Source organism: Dromaius novaehollandiae, chromosome 3, assembly GCF_036370855.1.
Source record: "Dromaius novaehollandiae isolate bDroNov1 chromosome 3, bDroNov1.hap1, whole genome shotgun sequence".
Taxonomy (NCBI): Eukaryota; Metazoa; Chordata; class Aves; order Casuariiformes; family Dromaiidae; genus Dromaius; species Dromaius novaehollandiae.
The window spans coordinates 95,402,453-95,421,467 of record NC_088100.1 but is presented as its reverse complement, the minus strand read 5'-3'; the positions used below and the strand labels follow the sequence as shown (position 1 = coordinate 95,421,467).

General features: G+C 41.3%; 1 protein-coding gene across 5 annotated transcripts in view; it reads right to left on the bottom strand.

The window, feature by feature from the left end:
* Positions 1-19,015, bottom strand: part of DAAM2 (dishevelled associated activator of morphogenesis 2) — a 210,268-nt gene that overhangs the window by 126,289 nt on the left and 64,964 nt on the right. For all 5 annotated transcript variants that reach the window (XM_026121182.2, XM_064509538.1, XM_064509539.1 and 2 more), the window contains one exon: positions 1,016-1,218. In XM_026121182.2, the coding sequence (XP_025976967.2) occupies positions 1,016-1,189 (174 nt within the window). In that variant the 5' untranslated portion in view covers positions 1,190-1,218. The remainder of the gene's footprint in view (positions 1-1,015; positions 1,219-19,015) is intronic.

The following is a 19,015-nucleotide window of genomic DNA, read 5'->3' as shown; positions in this document are numbered from 1 at the left end:
TAGGGCAGATGAAAGGAGTTAATGGGAGATAAATCCATACTAGTTACTGAGTACCCAGAGAGCAACTTTGGCTGAGGAAATCCTTGAGCTGCAAACTTTTAGAAGGAATGAGAATATTTGGGAAAGGACCTCTCTAAGCTCATCTCTTATATTCACTCTCAGGCATCTGCTTTTTTATCACTGTTTGAAATAGGAGCCTGGGCTAGATGGCCAGACCATTGATCTGACATACTGTAGCTGTCCCTATGCTCGCTTCCACCTGCAAACCCAAGTTATATAGTTATTTTTATCGCTATAGCACTGCAAAGCCTTATCAATAGACAAGGACCAACCAGGCTAATGTTATACAAGTGCAATACAGGAAGATTGCTGGCAAACCCCTCTAAAACATCCAATATTCTCTTTGCTATTCCACATCTCAGTAGCACAATCTCAGGCATGTTTACGCTCACAGACACCTCACTTTCCATAAGCCCCAGCCACAGAGAGATAATGAGATACCTAATGAACTGCATCACATGGGCATCACCTTTATGGTGGAGACTCTAAAACCAGTACAATCTTGTAATCTCTCTCAGTGTTTTGCACACATGCCAAAACATGAGGGCAAAGATAGTGAAGCCATTTAACGCCAAACATGAACAGTAAATACCTGCTACTGCTAATCCACAACATTTACTGAAAAAACAAGCAACAAAGTTCATCTGAAATAACTCCTTCTTCTTCCTGCTTACATCTGTTGCTGCAACAGCACTATTTCATGGGTCAAAGGCAATTGACAGATGAAATATAATTAGCATGTCACTTGAGTCTTATATCTCACCAGCAGAACATTACTGATCAACATAACAGTACAGTCCTTATTTTATATACAGGCAAACCCCAAGACTTTCCACTGTATGACATTACATAGCAGATTTTATCCTAAAGTTGTTAACCATAAATTGACCTCCTCCTTTGAATGGAGGAGTTCATCTGCCCCCTAAAACATATCAACATGACAGAAGAAACTCACCACAAGTTCAGAGAATCTGGCATTGAGCTCCTCTGCTGGTGGGATTGGGACAGAAAACTCAAGGAATTGGAGGGGGTTATTATCTTTAAGATTGATTTCAGGGAGGTCACTACCCCCAAAACAACAAAGAAACCCCAATGCATGACGATTCCTCTTCCGCGGAGCCATGGTCATCGTGTACGATGCTATCTTCTGATCATGTTCTGTAGGAAAGAAGAACAGAAACAAAAGAAAACAAAAGATGAACAAGACTCCACTGGATCTGTACAGCTCTTTGCAGTTACAATGGTTATCGCTTATATAGAGACAAGAGGAAGACAGAAAGATTTGAGATACAAAGGAGCAAAATAAACACTCAAGTTGAACAAGGTAGCTGAGCTTTAACATAGTATTAGCATGTTCGTATATGGCAGTATAGCATCACTCCTCTCAGAGTTTCTTGAAAGGCTTTGCAAACGCAGTGTGGGATTTCTCAGCAGCTAGATTTATCAGTAACACTCAGTAGTCAGGATTGAAAGCTACCATTGAACACTAATATTTCCCCTTCTCTCACTACAACAGGAAACAAAGTATCAGAAGCAAAAAGCATATACTGGAGAATTTACCCAGAAAAAAAGGAAGAATGCCCCAAAGACATCCCATTTGATCACAATAAAACCAATGATGAAACAACTAAATGGAAATCAGTTTTTCACCACTCTGGAGTCAGACCTCCAGCACCAACTTACCCCTTAATGGCCAGACTAGCTCAGTAGGCTATCACATTTTCAAACATACATAACTAGTTTGGGCTGTTTTATGAATCCAGGGGAGAAACTACACTGCACTAACGCATGCTTTCAGATTTACATTTAAGCTGCCAGAACCAGTCTTGACAGGACCCAGGCTTGAAGGGCTTTGGTATCAGGAGTGTAAAGACAGGCAAGAGAAGGCCCAAAGGAGGAGCTGGAAAGTGACTGATTTCACCACACAACACCGTTTGTGAACAGCCCATCCAAACAGGAAGTCTCCTGCCAGCAGTTTGAAAGGAGGGATCTGTGCAGTCCACAGAGAGCTGCATATTTTGCCCTTTTAAGGGACTTGTTGTTTGACAGCTCAGGGGCTTATTTGTGTTATATTTTTTAAGGGCTTCATTTTTTTCCACTTAATCTGCAGAATAAGCCATATCCTTAGAGAGTAAATAATTAAAGCCTGTTGTGAAGCCAAGCTTCCCGGGCACAAAGGAGGGGAGCAGTGAGGGAGGCAGCAGGTGAAGGAGGCCACAGGATGCTGGATGCTGTATCATCAGCAACACAGCTGAGCTTTGTCATCAGAGCACCTGCTGCAACTTTGCCATAACCTGCCCCACAAAGCTTTGGCCTGTTTGCTTGCCAGAACAAGGCTGCTTTAAGCTCTCATAGAGCCTAAGTGAGAAAAGCACCTTTGTGACAGCAGTTGCGTAGTGGGACTCAGTGTACTGCATCCAGCCAGAAGCTCTCTGGGGACATTTTGTGTAGGAATACTTGCCTAAAAAAAAAAATTAAAAAAAATAAAAAAAATACAACATCCAACCTCCTTGTGGCACTATGTGCTTGGCAGAAATCACCTGCCCTATTTTGTGGCTGGGGTTAATGTATCTAGCACCTCTCCTTCTGCATTGGAGGTCATCAGGGGCAACTCTCATGCAGCTGGAAGGAAAAGAACAAACCCAGGTGAGCTGGTACCATGCGCTGCCCTTCTGGCATGCCCACTTTCCTTTGCTCTCTGTGCCAGCTCTGCAAGGGGTGCTATATCTCGGCAGGACTCAGCAGGGCAGCGTGATGCTGGCTTCAAAAGCACATTTGTAAGGTCATTGGATTCTAACTAGGAGGTACCAAAGGCCAACTTAACCCTGGAACCTAGTCTCTGACACTGGTCTAGCTAGAAAAAGCAGAATGCCCTCAGATCTAGCACAACAATGCACATGCAAACTTCTGTTTCTTCTCCCTGGAGCAGATTTAAGGGTTTGAGTTCTTAAAAGATTTCACAAGAGAACCTCAGAAGAAGTTGACCTTCTCTGCTGGAGACCATCTTCTCAGGGACTACTCCAAGTGCAATGTCCGTTATTACAAGTTGGCCATGGATAAGGTTAGAACTCATTATTCTGACATAACATCATCTTGGAAGGAACTCAAATCAATGAACCAAATTTGATTTAAAGCCAGTATAAACTATATTTACATCTATTCAGTTGCAACCAAATTCTGGCCTGCTGTCTAGAGACTTCCTCACTAACCATCAAAGGACAGGAATGTCTGGGGCACAGCGATTGAATCATACTTGGAAAAATTGGTTGAGACACCAAAGTGATAGGACCATAACATCTTCCATTGTGAGCTTGGGCCAAGGCCCCAGTTAGCATTTTGTCAAAAAAAAGGCACCCTACCAGGAAACGAGAAGTACCACATGGCTGGATATTAAGGCCAACTTGTTCTACAGAGTAGGCACTGCCCTGGTCTGGTACTGACATTTCATCATTCAACTTTCATCTTAAGCAGTTTCACCCAAGAGATGAGAAGTCAGTCAGTCTCCTGGCCTTCTTTACCCATAATGATGAAGGAAAAACAACAAAAAAAAAAAAGCTAGTGCTTGTTCCCCTGGTGTTTTTATAATACAGGCACCATTTGCTGGGGATCCATACTTAAATCACTCAAGAAAGCTACTCAGTTTTATTATTCTGCAAAAGCATGCAGTGCTCACACAAGCAGAAACCTTACACAGTAAGACCTTTTACAGTGCATTGTTCCATTGCACAACCCATACTCCAACACTGGCATTTTCCAGGTCCATCTCTAAGTGACAGGCAGCAAATCCATACTGACACAGAGGGATAAAACGGCATTTCTATAATGTTGCAACACTGTAATTGTAGATAGGAGAAGTGTCTAGATGGATTTTAAATGCAAACAATTGAGGACTGACAGAGAAGAATCCAGCACAGGTATTTTAGAATTGAATCAGTGAATGAATGAGTGACATTTCTGAGTGGGAGCACTGCCCTTTTATTTAAATTACACAGTTTATGTTACTTAAGAAATAATTACATCTTCTTGATCTTTGGTGGTGGACATGGTTAAAAAAACGTTTCTCTCTTAAGAATCAAATTTTGGGAAAGTGCTTCCAAAGAAGGAGAAAAGACAACAGAGAGAAAATGCGGAAATGAACATCTTTCATTTTTCTGAAGTGGAAACTGATAATATAGGTATTGTAAAAAAATATTTTAAAAACTTACAAAAGTAACCACAGAAGTAATTTTTTTTTTCCTAATGGAAGATCTATTGCCTTTCAATTTCTTACAGGTAAGGCAATTGTAAAAAAATGAGCAAACACATGCAGTTATCCACTTCTAAAACAGCTCCAGTGAGAATCAATGGGAAATGTCTCCAGAGGAATCCTACTGTTACGCATAACTCCCCCCCACAGCTCTTCTTGGCTGCACCGTCTTACCCTTTTGCACAGCACAAACAACTTGCTATCACTTCAACAGCTAACCGCACACCCTCTCCTGCTTCCCAGCCCCATCTATGGTTCGGCTCAGGTCAGGAGTCTAAGTCTGGAACTTTGCCCAACATCTAATTATAACAATGTCCTCTTCCTCTGACAGGGAGTACGTGTTCATTTCTAAACCCCTTGGCCCAGTGACCAAACATAATTAACCTAATACAATTTCTCCAAGTTTTATCAGAAAGTTTAGCCACATGTGATAGGATCCAGTCTAACTGCACACAAGCATCCTCTTTCAATTGCAAGTTCTAAATCAGTCTCTCTTCTTCAGTCTCTCTCTCCATTCTCTTCTCAGAAACCATATCTTTCCATACAAAAATAAGCAGCATTCCACAAAGAGTAAGACATGTGAAACAACTGTGCCAGAAGCTCTCCTGCATAAGAGGCCAGTTATCACAGTTTTTATCTCACTGTCCTGTTCCTCAATGCAGTGAACAGTCAGGGCACAAGTATAAGTAAAATAGAGAGAATTACTTTTGAATCCATCACCTTTGGGAAAATAGAAGAAAGAGAACTCTATGGGTTAGCTAAACACATGCAGGCTTGCAAAACTAGTTTTCAGCATCAGAAAGCACTCATGGAAAACACTGATGCATTCAGTTCCAGAATTGCACCTCCACTAATCCTCAACAGGCATGAAACTTCAGTGGGTGCAGCCAATGCTCTGATCTAGGTGAGAAGTATGGGACCATACATCTGATGCAGAATCACCATCCACACTGGTTGATTATAGCAGGAGAACAGATTAAAAAAAAAAAAATCCCTTCACTTTCCCTGGTAAATCTTCATCTTTCTCTACAGCAGAATGGAACATATAAATCTGAGGCAATGCAAAACTTGAAAGAAATCTGAAGTCAGACTATCTTGGAACAGAAGCCACACCTCCCTCTCCAAATCCAAATGAAATCTCTATGTTATTCAACTGTTAACCAATAAACCATCAGAATTTCATGGCAGTAGAATAGCTACCTTCACCTTCACTTACAGGATGGTGAAAAGGAGAGAATAAGCACCATGTTCAAAATCATGGAAATAGATGCACTGGGTAAAGCTGAACAGCTCTGTTCTCCTAACCCTGTGATTGGTCTCCTGGACCATGTTGCTTCTCCAGTGCACAGATGGTGAAACTGTGAGCATCATGGCATGTTCCAGTCACCATGGGAGCTTTCCATATATGCCACACGTAATGTGACAGATGTCAGATGCAATATTAGGCAATTGCAGCATATGGGGGAAGCGCAGGCGAGCAACCCATTTGTCACATATGGAGCAGTAACCCAACTCTTTTGATTTGGATTTTTCACTATGCTAAAAAGTTTCCTTGTTTCCAGGGCATGAAATAATAATAAAATAACCAAGCCTTTAAAATTCATTAAGTTAAAATTATTCTTTCAGGAAGGCCGGCAGTACTTCCTGAAAAGCACAGCTGCCACTGTGTTGAACAGAAAGCATCAGACCCAAGCAATATGGATCAGTGGATCACAGGAAAGAAAACCCTGAAAAGAAAATGGGGCCTCGTGCAGCAACAGCCCTGTAGTTCTGGGAGTCACAGCCTAGAGTTAATGGTTCCGCCAGAGAGGAGAGTTTGGCACTCAACATGCTGCACATTTTAAAGCTGATTCATTGCTTTTCTCTCACACAACACATCAGAACAAAGATAGGGATTTCAAGATAGAATAAGAACACCACAAAGCAGTCCAGGCACTCAGCTCCACTCTGTTCTGCACACCTGTCAGGCTGCTTCATGGCACAAGTTCCCATGTTGCTTTTCACCATTTTTCTGCCACAGTATCCCAACAAAACTGAACTGAGAATTTCAAAGCACCCCACATACCTGCAGCATGTCTCCAGCTACAATCATATTATATAATTAATAATACCTTTCTTTTTTTTCTTTTTTTTTTTTGCCAAGGAAATATGGCCTGGGACCAGGGAAGAGGCAAGTGCTATTTGAAAACTGTCAGGTTTAACTATATACTTAAACCTACCTAGTGCAATGAGTCTGTCAAAAATCTGTTTATTTTTAATTCTTTAAGAATGCTCAGGATGTGCTGGATAATTAATGACCACTAACATCAGCCTGTTAATGCCCAGAAATCCAACAGTGTTTTACCTCTTGCCTGAAACTAATTCACCAACACAAAGGAATTACAAAGATTTCTAAGAAGCCTTTTCCCTTCTGAAAGATTATTTTGGAGCTCTTTCTCTGTCTTCATCAGCAGATGGGAAAAAAAACACAAGCAGGTTCCTCATGTTCCTCCCGAACCATACATTTACCCAAATCGTGATCATAGAAAAACAATTTAAAAAGAACACAGTCAAAACTAGAATCAAAAAGGAAAGAACAGTGAAGTAGTTAAAGCCAGAAACCCAGCTAGTGATAATTTTTTCTTTACACCTTTTTTCTCCTTTCAATCAAGCACAGATTAGTAAGTCTCTGCATCTAAGCTGATTGAGCAATTTATTCATTCTTTTACCTGCTGAGAAGTTATTCTATTTTCACAAATTTATTAATTTATTATAACTCTGACTCCACACAATAAGTTGCAGGGTCACAACCAGTCTGTCCTTTTAGATATAAAAAGCTGAGTCCTAAGCCTAATAATAGGCTCTATCCTGATCTCATTTAGATACACGTAAATCTACACATCCGTAACATTTGTGAATGGTGATGTGACCACTGCAGCTCAAACTACAGATAAAATAAGGGAAATTCACAGCATGTTTAACATGTCTTTCATCACCTCAGCACCTAAGTGTACAGTGTATTTGGATATGAGGCACAGATGTCAGTCTAAACAGCAACTTTGGAGGCAGAAGTACGTTTTGCTTTGTGCTTATTACAACACAGGTTACCATTCCAAATGATCAACTACACACTTATGCAAGCTTGCCAACACCTTACACTCAACGGGTCAAACTGTCCTGTTACTTACAGGTTGTGGATTCAATAGGATTTCATACCTCCAAATATAAGCTACCTTTTAGGTTTGAGTATAGTCGTATGGAGTTCACCATCTTCCCTTCCTTGCCCTCCTCCTGTCATCACCATTGCTCAGTCTTCTAGCATTACAGCCCCGCAGTTTTAGTAACATCTACAAATACCCTCCACTTTCTACTCATATCAAAAGGTCTTATTTACCAAGATTAATTTTCCTGTCTCTCTTATCATGGACCAAATTTGTTCAACTTCTATACCTCATTGAAAATTACCATATTGCCTTCTTAAAAAAAAGAAAGAAAGAAAAAAAAGCCTCCTTCAGATACAGAAGGGCAACACTTTCAAGTCCAGCTCTTAGTTCTCTTACTCTTTCTTTTCCATCAGCTTTGTTTTTGTTCTCCACCTTTTTCATCCTTCCATTTTTTTTCTTGCCTTTTTCATGGTAACTCTTAGACTTGGAATGGCTCCTAGCACCCACTTCAAGCATCGCAAACTCCAAAACTCCTCTTTTTTAAACAAACATTAAAAAAAAACCTTCTGCAAAGGTACATACTGCATGACACAATCTGTAAAGACTGCACCACACTCTGTGTATGTTTTGTTTTTGTTGTATTATAGTCTATTGTCCCAGCTGCACCACTGAGGCTTTGAGTTCTCCAGCATAGGGCCTTAGTTATATATTTAATGCAAGTAAATTATTGTACAGTGCCACGTAGACTTATGATACTGCACAAATAATAATAAAAACAGTAGGTCAGCAGAGTGTAATCAACCAGGTTGAATCTGGCCAGGACACCACGATTCACACCCTAGTAATGATGCTGCTTGTAGGGACAGCATTTAGCAATGTCTGCAAGTTTAGTGTAAAGATAGTTAATATAATAGTTTGAGGTGGATAAGCCTATGTTTTATGAAATAATGGAAGTTATATGATGGTTTTCCCAACCACAGCATTAATTTCGCTAGACGAGTTGAGTTGTTATGTCACTGTTCTTCTCCAAATCACTGTGATTGTGAGAGCCTGTGGGGAATCTGCTACACAAAAACAAACATGGGAAAAGAAAGCCACAGGCCCCAGAGATGCCACAGGGCCCAACCATAACTGAGAATAACACCCTCAAGCAGGCAGTCTTTTGAAACTCTCTCCACAATCCCCAGGCTATTGTACTCTTGAAAATGATCAGGTGCTCAGAATGTTGTTTTTAGGACTGTCCCAAGACAATACTGTAATTTTGAGGCTGTGAATTGCAGGACATAGAATACCTTTAAATGTCACTGGTTTGAAACTGTCCCTAATCAGTAACGTCCATTCTATCCATAAGACTAGCTCCTAAGGAACAGAAGACATCCACACTGCAGAACCGAATCTTTTTGATCACCTCAAGTAAGAAGCCAAGGACAAAATGATCTGGAGAACAAACTAGCCCAGTCTTTCCTCTACACCAAAGACAGGGAATACTGAAAGGGCAGATTACCATAAAAGCTCGGGCTAGGGGGTTGAAATCTCTGTAGTATTTCTATTGACAACAATGAGATTTAGTCAGAAGGGCTGTCAATTCAGAGCTTCCCAGTAGCACTAATAACCACCACCTTCAGAAGAATGAACACACAAAGCCCTATTACTAAGAGCATCCCTGTCTTGTTTGAGTCATTGTAATTTTTCCATTCTGTCATTGCCCAATTATTTCCAGACATGATGCAACTATTTTGCCAGCGGGATTTGGGAAACAAAATGTTGCTGTTGTTGTCATCGTTATCCTGGGTGCATGAATTTTCCAGACAAAATAAGCAGCTGAGGGCATTAGAGTGCCTCTGCTGAGAGAGAAATAATCTGTAAGGACTGTCAGCACGCTCCAAGAAAAACAAACAAATGGTAATGCTCCAATTACATCTTCTCAAACTTTAGCTCATTTCCATGTGAATTGCTGTTTTCTTTTTCAGACAATTAGCAGAAGAATGTTTCATCCCTGGTACGATGTCATGACAGCACAGGAAAACTGATTTCCATTCTAACATTGGGTTCAGGGCTGGTACTGGACAGTAAAGCTTGAGCTGACTGAGAACTTATCTTGATTATAGCCACCAGTAACTAATTACAGGTGTATCAGTGCATTCTTCACTATTGGCAGATAAATCATTTACTCACATGGGTAAAATTTTCCTCAAGTTCTCCTCTCAGAAAGAGCAACTCTGTATTTATAACAAATGGGTAGGACCAGAGAAAAACCCAACACAGACAACACTTGGACTTTTATATGTTTTTCCTGGACCATACAGAATCTCTTCAAAACTGGTCTTAAGCAATGCCACCTGGGAAAGCCAGGTTCAAGCTTGCAACTCCACTGCTTTCCTACTTAGTGCCCCAGCCAGAGTAGAACATCTCTCTATAGGTCATTGCAGGCCTAGAAATAGTAAGGATGGTGGTTCTCTGTTCAGTTCCATACACTGAAAAGCCATTGATGCAGATAATAATTAAAACACCCCTTTAGTAATTAAGTAAATGGAAGGCAAGCAGTAGAAGCATCACAAAAGGAACAGGTCCTGGGATTTTGATCCTCTTTCCATCTTAGAGAGGGTTTCCTCTAGGTCACAGCACAGACAGGTTCAAAATGTCACTTATTTTATATACCTATTTTTTAAGCTGCTCAGATTCTAGGGTTGTCAGTTTGGCACCAACAATAAATTAACTTCAGAAAATGAAATTAAGAAAAGGTCACATACAGTATTTTATTCCAGCTTTTTTATTTTTCTTCAACATTCTGACAAGGGATAATCTGGGTTCAATGCCCTGCAACCTCAACATTACGCAAGTAGGTTTGGACTCCAAGCCAGCAACTTGGTGAAAATGTTGAACTTTTAACCTAACGTGTCTTCACGAAGAATGGATAGTTGGAAAGAGTTCTGCTCAAGGATTTTGGGTTGTTTTCTGTGTGTATTTTTAAGTGGTATCCAGATAAAATATATTTTCTGGCTGCTGTAGTATTTACAGGAGGAGATTATACACCAACATTGAAAGCTGGTTACAGAGCCACGATTTGCTGCTTTAGGTTTTGGGGCTGCTAGGTGTTTTATGACACTAGGGTGAACAATGCCTCATCTACGTCTAGATCAAATTCCAAAGAGTCGATGCTCTGAGTGACACAGGTACTGACTATGAGGGTCTGAAAAGAAACTGTGTTATCTAGAAACAGCCACTGTGCCTGCATGGTCAGCGTATGCTTTTTGCCAACAGCAGTATGCTGCACAGAGTACTGTAAATTGGGGGGAGGGAGGGAAAGCCCTAGAATACCAAAATGTGATGGCTTTCCCTAAAAAGTGAAGCATATCTTCAGACCGTGTGGTCTACAGCATATGGTACATGAGTATGTGGTGCCTGTGCATGTCACACCAATTGCTACTAACTTTATTCTACTGCTTTATCCAGCTTGCCAATTGCAAGTTCTTCCCTATTTTCATAGCAAGAGGCCGTGTCTGCATGAAGACTCTTTACTGTTCATGATTAAGAAAAATTTAAGTTATCTAGCAAAGATTTCCTAGAGCTCTAACTGATTAACACCCTCTTCTTCCCGAAAGACGGGCCATTTGCTTAAATGCGTGATCTGATATCCAAAGAACTGCAGAGAAGCTGCACGCAGTGGATATTTGTGCAGTCATCTCTGGACTCCTAAGTACCTACAAGTCAGTAGCCTGCCCAAATACATGGCAAGTTCTTTCCGCTTCTGAGCCCAAGCTACTTGCATCTTTTTGACAAAGGTTCAAGCACAGTCCAAAGAAAACCACATTGCAGTAAAAAACTCCCACAGCAGCACAGCTGCACACTAGAAAAAACAACACTGCTTCTAAACAGCCAACTTGACTTGGGTACACAGCCCTTAGACGTTATTTGAAAAGAAGGTCCATTGTATACAACTAGAACAGAACTCTACCCTCGCTTAGGGAAGGAGCACCTTCTTTACCCCCTTTAGGGCTACAAACAGTTTTACTATATCCAGTAACACATGACTTTGCAGTGTATGTACCAGTATCACTGCTTGCCGCTTTTAGTTCTGTACAGCACTGTATTATTTGATATTTATCCGAATCATCACCTGCTTCAGTTTGTTCTGTCTCACCCTTTAGGAATGTTTTTTAAGTACTTACCTAATTCCGTAGCTTTTCTTGCATCCTACAAATTACATTTATGGATGGAATACATACAAACAAAGACAAAACTTGGTCAAACATTGCCTCTTAAAATATGTTCAGGTCTTGGCTTCTCTGATGACATGGTCGAGCAGGTACTGTAAGAAAGACTGAAACTGCTGTTATTTCCAATTTCTACTTGCTGAAGGCAAGACACAACCAATCTGTATCACAGCCTTTCCACTGACAAGAAGTTGCAGCATCATTTGATACCCACTCTGCCCAGAAATCCTTCTGAAGGGCAAAGCAGTCTTGATTTTCACATGGCACTTTGCACCTATCTCCTAGCAAAATCAGTGGAAACTGCAAGATGTCAGGAGCACTGAAAAATCAAAACCTACTATGTATTTAGACTGGATGGCAAATCCAAACAGAAATACATTACATGCAACCCAATAAATTGCAGGTAAGCTGCCAGTCTACCACTAAATCATAACTTTTGTCTGCAGGACCAATAAATGAGGTGGAAAAGACCTGACCAAATCCCCATGTTTCATTTTTCTCATAGTCATGTATACTACAAGCAAAGGGTCCGCTACATCATAGGGGTGCCTGGCAATACTTACAACAATGAAAACAGTACAGAGAAATGGCTCTATCTCCATATCCCTGCAAAGAATATAAACTAGCAAATGGATAATGCAAACACTGAGCTCACACCATTGAGATGCTCTTGAGAGTGACCTCTTCCCTAGTGCTTGTTCTTTCCATATCCCATGAGCAGTCAAATGCAGACTGTAGGAAGTGTGGCTACTGCCCAGAAAATGTTGAGTGCTAGGTTTACACTGCTATCAGCTATTAATCACACAAAGCTCCACTGGGATAACCCCCACAAACTTAAACAGTTCAGATCAAGCAATCTAAGTCTAGAGAGGGAAGTCAGTGCAGGGAAGTAGTTTTAAGGAATGTTCTTTTGTTTCCAAGAAGAAAAGGTTCTTTAGACAGGAAAGAGTCTGCTGGCTCTTAGAATATTCTCTTCACATTGGGATTCCACACACAGGCAAAGATTTTCTACATTTTTAAAGAAGTCACACATGATAAGGAAACAATTCATCACCTATAGGGCCTACTAATAACAGCACTAACTCCTTAATCCCCAGGGCATATTTCCTAACCATACCAATATTGCAGGATACATTTTCACCATGTACTAGAATGTACTCCTACTACATGTACTCTCACTACAGTAAAAGTTTCTCCCTGTTTGAACTGTATCAGTACAACTAGATAGTGAACAGATGTCAATCATCAAATCCCAGCATGATGACCACAAGGTCACCTGCTTCCCAAAAAGCCACTCATAGTAAAAGTGTGAAGGAAGGTATTTTCACAGCAGCCCAGAAACCTCTGTGTAACAGAGAGTGAAACAACATTGCCCAGGTGAAACAAAAATAATAAGCTCTAGTACTGGGACTGGATCCACCTTAAGAAGTAGTTCTGACACTTTCATTTAATAGCAGAGAAACCAATACTGACAATATCTTAGAAATGAGATATCTCTGCCTCCCCTAACCAATCACTCCTGACCAAAGAAAGCATTTCTCTAGGTTGGAAGGAGTGTCTCTAAGGACCAAAGTTTGAGCATGGGTTACTAAATAACTGAATAGAGGGAAACCATTTATCACAGGAAATGGAGCAAAGGGCAAGAGAAAAGATCAGTTTTCTGTCTGGAAGGGAGTATTCTGGCTGTGGAAGTAATGTAGCTAGTCTTACGCTGTGGAAGGCCCTGGTGTGGTGGTAATGCCAGTGGGTCAACCAGCCAATAGTTCACTCAAGAAAATCAGCTCATGCCCTCTTAATTCAGTTCTTCAAATACTTAGGCTGAGGACTCCAGTGGAAATGTTTCTTTTTCTTACCAGAAATGAAGCATCTTATACGATGCAAAAGGAATGATTTCAGGCCTTGGCTAGAGAATACCATTTTATCCTTCTTTTCAGAAAGATGCTGGAGGTGACACTCAAAAATTTGTTCCCCTTAGTAAGGCAGTAATTTCAGCATGAACACACTAATGGAGCAGAGACTCTGAAAAAGCCTTTCATTCCTCAGATGAGTAAACAAAATACATTTCCTAGATAGTTTCTTCTCGAAGGGTATAAGACTCCTATGAATTCTGATGGAAACACACACCTGGTAGAACAAGACATTCACTCTCCCAAACAAGAACAGTTCATTCTCATTAAATTTCCCCTCAATAGAATTGTACCAGGTGGGCATCTGAGATGAAGTATTTTGTGGGATTAAAAAATTTATTTTCTGCAAAGGCCTCTCCAGTATTTTTGAGCCGACTTTGAGACAAAACAGAGGACTCAAACCATCATTTCCTGACTGCTGGGGAATATCTTCCCAGGCATCCACAAATTTCAGTACAGGCTGGTATAACAGCTTCCTTTTAACTGCATGCACTTGCAAAGGAAATCTGATGGTGCTGAGCGTAGAGTTGATACAGGATCTTCCTTCAATAGCTGAGATTTAAAAGAATTGGCGAGACTGAAAATAAATCACCTTACAATTTGGGTTGTAAAATATTTCCTGATTTCATTTCAAGAGAGCCCAGAACATAGTGAAGGAGAAACCCAAATCCAAATTGGAGATAGTCCCTCACCCTGGAACAAGGAGGTGTACATGTGCTTGGTTAGTGCTGCACAGACCTCTTGAATACCTGGGTGTTAGTTATATATTTCAGCTGTCCTTCGACTCTTCTTAAGCCATCCTTGTCCAAGAATACTCTTCCATGCTGCTTGTAGCAACTCAACAAATATGCCTCAAATCAAAAAAAGAGCTCAGAGAGTCATTGTTGCTTCGACACCATTCAGCAGAGGTTGCTCTCAAGCTGCACATGCAGTCAAAACTTCCCTTTCTTTCTGCACCGTGAGGAGAACTTCTGCACCTTTGCCAGCCACCATCTGAACGTCCGGTGCCAGAGCACAGAGCAGTATATTACAGACCGCACTGCAACAACTACCACCTCTTTCCATCCCACATCCCTGGAAAAGAGCTAGATATATTTTGCTTACTGTTCTCCTTCACCCATAGATTTTCAGTGTTTCACAGTACAGCAGCAGGCAAGCAGCATTCACACTGCAGAGGATACTAACACCAAACATACAGAGAAAGGTGGCAGTAGATGCAGACTTTTCCCTTCCCTACCTGAAGAGCTTATTGGAACACATCAGGATTCTGCATGTATCTTACCTGGTTTTAAAAGAACATTTTATATTCTTTTCTTATCTCTATTTGTGTATCTCTTCATCAGCAATAGCTTTGGAGCCTATCAAACTAAATGCCTCTCTTCTGACTACCACTTCTTAGACAACCCTGTGGAAATAAGCTCATGCTAACAGCCTGGCTTTTGGAAGCTGCTCAACAACCACATATGCTTTTCAGTATCAGCCACCCACCACTAATACACCTGCATTCACAACCCACGGCACTGTCAGGCAGACAGTCAACAAAACAACGTCCTCTTGTTTTGCTGGTCAGTAAAGCTCCCACAAAACACTCATGGATAAATACTTTTAAAAATAGACAGTGTTTTTGGCTGGTAGAACACATACCTTAAGCTCAAATATTAGCATACCAGTCAAAATTATAAGCTTCTTTTACTACTTTGGTCAAATATCCCCTGATTTTCAGTGCAAGGTGTTTCCACACAGTAAATGTTTACAGGCTCAAAAAACAAACAAATAAAAAGAACAACAACAAAAAAAAACCCGCGACCCAGACTGCAGTTCTAAAAGAGAAAGACAAACAGAAACAACTTTCATGCAAGTCTTCCTTCCCTTCCATCTAAAAATAATAAATTAGCCACAGTCCAATCGACTGCCTCTCTTTCTTTCAAACTTCGCTGCCTGCCAGAAGAGCACTGTAGCAAATACTCCACTTTGATTCAAGCTATCTGTCCCCTTTAAGTGAAGCAAAAGTAAAGAGATTTGCAAGCCATCTCAGAAATAATCTGTCTAAAAGGAATCCCCTTCCACCTGCTTTATTAGAATATTCAGAGCATGCATTTTTGCAACACCTCTTCCCTGTCTCCTTCCAACCAAAGAATTACTCTAGTAAGGAGGTTTAAAAGCAGAGGGCTTAAAAAAGGCTTTACTATGGTTCCCATACATATCGTTCCCTTGTCCTCATTACTACAATCAGACAGGCCCCAAACCCAAAATATTTTGATAAACACACCGAAAGCAGCTAGGCAGATATGTATGAAAACATGTATAGCAATGCTAGTTTACTTTATGGCTCTCCTCCAGCTGTTTGGATGTACAGCCCCATTAAGGTGCCAGTGCCAAAAATTTTCCTTAAGCAAGCCCCACTCAAAGACCCAGACCTCTGCTTCACCATCTGTACCACCTGTATCACAACACTCCTGAGAGAAAGGAAATTTCTTCAGTGCAGAAAAGAATAATGATGGGTACATACACCCCACTGCAGTGGGTCCTCCCCTCGCCTGGCCCGTGCTATACCACACCTTTCTTACTCAATGCAGTTTCCCAAATACTGTGTGGGGAAGGGATCTGTACAAAGCTGCAAAGGTGACTAATTGCTTTGGCTCATCCAATCCAACGGCTTGTGAGGATTAAACTTAGGAGTTCTGAAGCAAACTCAGATGAATAGCCAGAGCATCTTGGTCCCCTCAAAACCTGAGCAAGACAAGGCAAAGGCCAAGCTCCCTCAAATATTACATTCTACAATAGATTTACACACAATAAAAGCCCCATTTCAGAAGGCTCTGATGCCCCTTCTTATGCTTCAATACATTCTTGTCTATTGAGAGGACACCAGAATTCCAAATGGCACATGCCAGTGTGACACATTATATTAGGCCCATATTTGCAAGCCTGAAACAGTCACAAGTCTACATTATGTTGCCAGACAGCAGAGGCTAACGTATACGAAATATACAGAAGAACAAAATGGTCAGAGGGAAGAATATTGCCTTCAGCCTTACTGAAAAAAATATGTATTTCTCAGGGAGCAGTGCCTCTTTCACATGCTTATAAAGAGATTTTTCTTTCTTCGCAAACACTGCAGTGTAAAACTAAAAGCAAACAATCTCTAGATTAATAAGAAAGAGATGACAGGTTTTCTTTAAGAGGCAGAGCGAACAGGCTTTGGAGCAGCTGGCAGAGGGTTGAGCCATGACACACCTTTCATTCAGAAGTTGATAAACAAGTTCTGAGCAGCTGGTAGAGGAAGAGAAAAGAGAGAAAAGTGTGGAAATAACTGCTCGCTCTAACTACATCCCTCAGCAAAACTGGAACATGGTTTTGGTCTGCAAGGGGGATTAGAAAGGGGATTCAGAGGCAACGTTTGCTATCAAGTGTCTATTCCAGAGATGGCCCAACTTCCTGGCCCCAGAAGCCGCATGCTGGTCAAGAGCCACAGATACACACCACACACCTTGCAGAGCCAAGGAAATGGAAAGCTCCAGAAAGCAGTTCATAGGCTGGACTTGAAAATAAATCTTCATGACTCCTGCTGCTGCATTTGAGATGAGGCTGGGCCAAACAGATACCTGGTTCTTAAGGAAACCCTGCAATGTTGATCTCAGCACTCCCTGAACACTTCACATCTTTCTCAAGCAAGGACTCAAATTCTTCAGAAGTCCTCATGCCAGCAGGCCCCTGTTCTATATAAGTGCTTGGGGAACTTACTTCTGGGTACAGATCTAGGTTGGCTGTGTGATGAATGCATACCGAACAGTTTCTCCTGAGCCTACCTCTGCTAATGGCAGAGAAGGGTAAGCTGCAGAACTAAGATCCCTGTGTTGAAGAGGTATGCTAGAAATAAGGAAATCCAGCACATTTTCCCATAAATCAAACTCATTATAGACTTTCAGGTCACAAGAATTCATAGATGGGTTGTCCATTAGCCAAAGAAAGACTTCATATTTGCAAAAGGTCAGCATTCACAGACTGTTACTGCACTGCATCAGGCATCTGCCCCATCCTTTCCCAAAACCATATTACAAAACTGTCATTAACATTAAAAGCTGTGATTCCCCGGACGGTTTAACAGACACGGAAGCAGTCTTAAGGGAAAACCTCTTGACTGGTAATGCTTATTGAATGAACATTTCCAGTTGTAGTACCATCCACACATTGTCCCTAAATTAACACAAGCAGCATCACTGACACAGTGGGCTTATACAGCTGCTAGTTCCCACATGAGGAAAGGTGGGACTGTTGCAAATGCATTGGCTTGCTCCAAGACCTTCCCTATACATGCCAGTCTCCAGTCATTTCTTCACTTTTTGAGAAGAGGTCTTTGCCACTAGAGATGTTTTTTGATTGGAATTCTCCAGAAGTGTAGGGTTTTTCAGAATTGATCCCTTCGAACACTCCAGCTGCTCCCACTGAAGTAAGTGGATATTTGACCACTGATTTCACTAGGAACAGGATGGGATTTTAGCCACAGCAGGACAGCTAACCACTACCATCTGTATTTGTCCTTAGGAAGCTTTTCAGGGCAAATGCTTAGAAAGTAGTTGAATTAGTACACAAAACCCAGCAAAACCCTTTCCCAGAGGTCAAGCCCTGTTCCCTAAGGCCTGGAAGCAAGCTTTCTCGCTGGACTTTTCCTGAGCCTGTTGTGTGGAAGACAAGGAATGTGAATGATTTCCTGCTCAGCAGCATGTAGCTCCCCGAACATCTGACAGTTTATGTACTGGAGAGTGTCTCCACAGAAACATGGCTAGAGAAACCGCGATGCTAAAAAATGACAACTTTATAGTAGCAAAAAGCTGATCTTCACTCCCTCACACTCTCCATCCTCTTCTACTTTCTAACTTTATTCTCTTCTCTGGTGGCTTTTTGGCACACCCGAACGTGATTTCTCCTCCTAGCCAGGTCTGGAAGAAATGGTATTAACTCCCACACCAATGCTGCAGATAATGCCACTCCCTACGGGATGCTGGAATTGAAGATGCTCTCCTGTTCACCAAAACAGCATGTGCCAACCGCATGTACGCTTGGCCCTGACTTGCCACCCTCCCGCACTACATACATTATCTCTCAGATAAGCCTCAGATAGAGCCCTTGGGCAATGTCTTTTTTGGTAACTATTCCAGAATCAGAAGTACTTCCCCTCAAGACAGCTTGATTTTTATCTCCTAAGACTTAAAAGACAGAGAAAAACAAAAGCAAACCCTGACATTTCAAGCTATCCCTAAAACAGGGATGCAGGCAGCCCTAAGCTGGAAAAATAAAGTAGGCCCCCAAGGACTGAAAGTCATGGGTGTGATCTCTTTAAGCAATCCTTCACCATGCTGCTGCTTGGTGTCTTCAGGGTACTTACCTACCAGACTATACTTAGAGGATGCTGTGAGTAAGATTCCTTCCAGTGACATCTCCCAA